At 67.2% G+C, this 4,546-nt stretch overlaps 1 protein-coding gene across 2 annotated transcripts; it reads right to left on the bottom strand.

Annotated features, from left to right (window-relative positions):
- Positions 1–1,182: 1,182 nt before the first annotated feature.
- On the bottom strand, positions 1,183–4,546 carry GJD3 (gap junction protein delta 3). Of its 2 annotated transcripts, none has more exons than XM_048829890.2 (2): positions 4,465–4,546; positions 1,183–2,542 (listed from the first exon to the last, which is right to left on the bottom strand). In XM_048829890.2, the coding sequence occupies exon 2, from the start codon at positions 2,491–2,493 to the stop codon at positions 1,624–1,626; it is 870 nt and encodes a 289-aa protein (XP_048685847.2). In that variant the 5' UTR covers positions 2,494–2,542; positions 4,465–4,546; the 3' UTR covers positions 1,183–1,623. The 2 variants fall into 2 exon arrangements, with proteins under 2 accessions (XP_048685847.2, XP_048685846.2); XM_048829889.2 differs by lacking the exon at positions 4,465–4,546 and adding an exon at positions 3,827–3,925.

Consider the following 4,546-nt stretch of genomic DNA (forward strand, 5'->3'; position numbering starts at 1 on the left):
CAAAAATATTTAAATAAATGGCATTCTGTTCTTGTTTAACAGTGCAATTAAGCATGCAATTAATCACAATTAATTTTTTTAATCGCTTGACAGCCCTAATTAATACAGCCTCGCCCAGGCACCTGCAGCACTATAGCTGGGGAAACTGAGGCACAGCAAGAGCCTCCCCCATGGTGCGTCACGGGCAGAGCTGGGAACAGAACCCAGGAGTCCTGGCTTGGGCAGTGGTGCAGCCATGAGAGGGTTAATGGGGGGGCCCTTGCGCAGGATCTGGCACGGGAGGGGGGTTGGTGTTTTTCTTTTCTGCCTTTTTTTCCATTAACCTCTGGATGTGGAGCCACCCTCCTGCAACAGGAAACAGGAGACAAGGGGAACCTGGCACACAGCCAGCCCCTGCCCCCTGCATGGCAGCCAGACAGCCACACGCGCCCTCCCAAAATGTGAGAGCCCCCACGGCCGCGCCCGCGGCTGTCACAGGCCCACGGCCACGCACCGCGCGATTAATGGGAACCCTGGCACACCCCCTGCCAGTGCCCCTCAACCCTGACCTGCAGCCCCCTGCTATTCTGTTGCTGGGCTCCCCCCACACCTCTGTCACCGTATCCAGCCCACACAGGGTGGGGCTGACATCTGACACCAGGTTCCACCCCATGCACGGGCATCGCAGGCCCTCAGCTGCCGCTAAGCCCACAGGCGTCTGCAGCCGCATGCCCAGCGTGGCCAGAACAATCGTTGCCACACGGCGCGCTGGGACGGCCTGGAATCTGGTTCCAACACGGGGCACTGCCAGTACCTCTCCCCACAGAGGTGAGTGCTGCCAAGGCTCGGTTCTGGGCAGCAAGCCCTGCCCGGCCTTGCCCAGCTCTGCCAGGGTGGAGCCTCCGAGCACTCGGGCAGAGGGAATGTGTCACTGACAGGACAGGTTGAATTTAGCTCCTGCTCCAAATCAAAGTGTGAAAACGAAGGGAGAACATGGCCCCAGCCCAGGGCAGTGTGTCCCCCCCCGTGGGACCAAGTTGCAGTTCGGCTCACGCCACGGCACCAATCTCGCTCGCAAATCACCGGCTGGGCTCGGGTTTTTTAATTAAAAAGTTTTCTTCTGTTTATTCACACAAATGTATAAAATTTGGCGACACCGTTTCGCCTGGCCCCAGAGCCCCCCATCCCTGCCCACCCCGCCCAGCTTCCTGTCTTCAGGAACCGTCCCGTCCCCCGGCTGAGCAGCAGGCAGAGGGGCTGGGTCAGTTCATTGCCCCTCGTCTGGTCGCCTACACCAGCCGGAATGAGACCCCCAGCTCTCCCCTGTGGCAGCCCAATGCTCTAAGCCTTGGGCCACGCTGTCACTCCTTGTAGTCTAGCCAGCTCCTTTCCTGCTGCTCGTGGCATAAGGGGCTTTGTGCCCTAGGCTCAGGGTCCTCTGTGCGCCCTCTGCCAGGCTGTACGGGGCTGGTACGGACTGTGGGCCCCAGGCCCTTAGGGCACAGCTGGAAGGTTGCTCAGGGCCACTGAAGCTGCAGCAGGGCTGAGAACGTCCCGCTCAGGTCACTGGTGTTGCCGCGGCAACCCTGCTAAGCGGAAGGCCCGGTGACTGGCACAGATGGGAGCTGGGCTGTAGCGTGAGCCCTAGACCACCAAATCGGACTTGGCCGCGGGCCGGGAGGCCATGCTGCCCTTGGAGGGGGCGTGGGGCCGGAACGGGGCCGAGGGCTCGTAGTGGTTGGGGACGCTGCAGGCCGCCCCCTTGGCGCCCCCCTCGCCCGGGGGCAGGAACTGCTGGCACTGCTCGTGCGCCTGGTTGGACCAGTTTTCCTGCTGCTCGTGGGAGGTGGCCGGGGGCTTGGCGGCCTCCTGCCCCTGGCACCTGTCCTTGGCCAGCAGGTGGGCCAGCTCCAGCAGGCTGAGCAGGGCGGAGACCACGCCCACCAGGAAGTAGAAGAGGATGAAGATGGTTTTCTCGGTGGGCCGGGACACGAAGCAGTCCACCGTGTGGGGGCAGGGCGAGCTCTGGCAGGTGAAGCGCGGCTCCACGTGGAACCCGTACAGCTGCCACTGGCCCACCAGGAAGCCGGTCTCAGCCAGGATGCGCATGGCCACGTTGGCCAGGTAGAAGGTGCGGATGTGGTGGGCCCGCTGGCTGGGCTGCAGCCGGGGCGGGCCCGCGGGGCCGCCCTCCTGGCCCTGCCGCAGCTTGCCGCCCTGGTGCATGGCGTACATGACGAAGAGCAGGGCAGGGGCCGACAGCACCACGATGTGGAAGACCCAGAAGCGGTAGTGGGAGATGGGGAAGGCCTTGTCGTAGCAGACCTGCTTGCAGCCTGGCTGCAGCGTGTTGCAGGCGAACTCCTCCTGCTCGTCCTCGAAGACGTCGCTGCCCACCGTGGCCAGGATGAGGATGCGGAAGATCAGCATCACCACCAGCCAGAACCGGCCCACCATGGGCGAGTGCTCCTGCACGGCGTCCAGCAGCGAGCTCAGGAAGCTCCACTCGCCCATGGCTGGGGCCGGGGCCGGGGCCGGGGCCGGGGCCGGGGCCGGGGCCGCACTAGGGGAATAACGCCAGTTAGAGCTGCCACCTGCTCCCCGCTCTGGGCACCCAGGGCCCCCCCACTGACAGCGTGGACACAGACTCCCTGCTAAACACAGCCCCCCTTAGCTGGGAGCCGTAAGCCAGCCGCAAGGGTTATGCAGTCCGCCTCAGGGGTCAAGGCTGTTCTCATCTGTGGGGCTGCAGCGACCCTCAGCTGCCAGCGCTCCTCCCCCCACCCCGGCTCCTCGCTGCCCGGACTGAGCGCTGCACCCACGAGCCGAGCCCCGGTGGTACCGGGGCCAAGATGCCCCCAGCCAGCCGCCATGCCAGTGCCCTGGGCACGCAGGAGCTGGGGGCTGGCTGCGGTGCTCAGCTCTGTGCAGGGCGCAGGTGGGTCAGGGAGGCTGGGCTGGGCTCACCGTTTGCCAGCTGCGGCCGGGGGTGCTCTGGGCACAGGGAGCTGCCCCGCTGGGACCGGCTTCTCTAGAGCAGCAGGGGGCCAGGAAGGGCTCTCGGGGCCAGGGGCTGAAAGACCCAGGTCCCAGCCCACATGTGGGTCAGGCCTCTGCTCCCCACAGGCGATTCCACTCCCCACGCATCACCCACCTTCAGCCAAGCCAGACCTCCCACTCTTGGAGGCAGCTGCTGCTGGCCATGAGCCCGGGCATCCCGGCACTGCGCTGGCCATGGGCATGGGGCACTGGTCTCCTTGGTCACGCAGGGCTGGTCGCTGGGGGGGCTTGGGGCAGAGGCTGGCCTAGGCTCCCCCATTTAAAGCCAAGGGGCTGGAGGACACCAAGCCCCCCCGGCTGTGGTGTCCTGTTCCTGTCATCTGGCCAGTGCCCGTTGCGGCACCAAGGGGCAAAGGGCCTGTCCCCATGGGGCCTGGATGAGAGGATGGGGGGGCCCTGCTAGTATCCAGTAAGTCAGGGGCTGGGGGCCAGGGACCCCCCGGGCCAGGATCTGCTCGTGGCCCACTCACCCCAGGTGTCACTGATGCCCGGGCGGCAGGGGCTGGACCCCGTGCCCAGCTGGTCCCTCCAGCCCTGGGGGGGCCCCAGCCTGCCCCGGCTGGGCTTTGGGGCGCAGCGTCCAGAGGGGAGGGGTGGCCCCCAGGTCACGGGGGGAGGGGCTGTTTCACGCGTGGTGCCAGCCGTGGGGCTCCCTGCCGGGGGGGGGGCAGCCCCCCACTCCACCCCAGCCTGGGGCAGACTCACCCTGTCCCCGGGCCGTCCCCTGGGGGGCGCAGTCACCCCCCCCGCGCCCCAGCCCCAGCCCCAGCCCCAGCCCGGCCGGTACCTGCAGGCGGGGGCTCGTGCAGGGGCCGCGTCCCGGACCCGGCTCGGCGCAGGCTGCCCGGGGCTCGCGCATTGTCCGGCCCGGGACTTTCCCCGCAGCTCCGCCTGGAGCCTCTTAAAGAGACAGCGCGGGGCAGCCCGGCCAGCCCCCTCCCGCAAGCCCGCCCTCCGGGGCTGCCCCACAGCCCCCTCCTCCAAGCCCGCCCCCCCCGGGGCAGCATGCCAGCCCCCTCCCCCAAGCCTGCACCCCCCCCCGTCCCAGGTCCCGTGGCTGGGGCAGAGGGACGGACCGTTTCTTGCCCCCCCCCGCCCCAAGCACGCAGCAGGGGATGGGGCAAGAGGGACCAAGGGCTGAGAAAATGAACGAGTTTGGGGGGGGGGGTCGGGTCTGCACAGCGAGGGGACTGGGCGAGGGGGCTCAGACTGTACCCAGGGCAGAGACAGCCCCCAGCATCCCATTCCCTGCACCCAGGAGCCCTCAGGGCCCCAGCACCCCATTTGCCAGGATCCCCTGGGTAGGTCCCTCACCCAGCCCCCAATTCAGTCCCTCCTCCGCCCCCCCCCCCCAAATGGCCCAGATTCCCTCAACTGCCCCATTCCCTTTCCCCACAATCCCCCGGGGCCCAGCACCCCCCTTACCTGCTGGGTGCTGCTGGGTGCCAAGCTTTCCCCCCGCATCCCCTCACTCATCGCCTTGCAGGCCTAGCGCCTGGCGGCTCTG

This window comes from Caretta caretta, chromosome 27 (genome assembly GCF_965140235.1).
Source record: "Caretta caretta isolate rCarCar2 chromosome 27, rCarCar1.hap1, whole genome shotgun sequence".
In the NCBI taxonomy this organism is placed as follows: domain Eukaryota; kingdom Metazoa; phylum Chordata; order Testudines; family Cheloniidae; genus Caretta; species Caretta caretta.

Coding starts and splice junctions, on each gene's coding strand:
- GJD3 (XM_048829890.2), bottom strand. CDS start 2,493: ATGGGCGAGTGGAGCTTCCTGAGCTCGCTGCTGGACGCCGTGCAGGAG.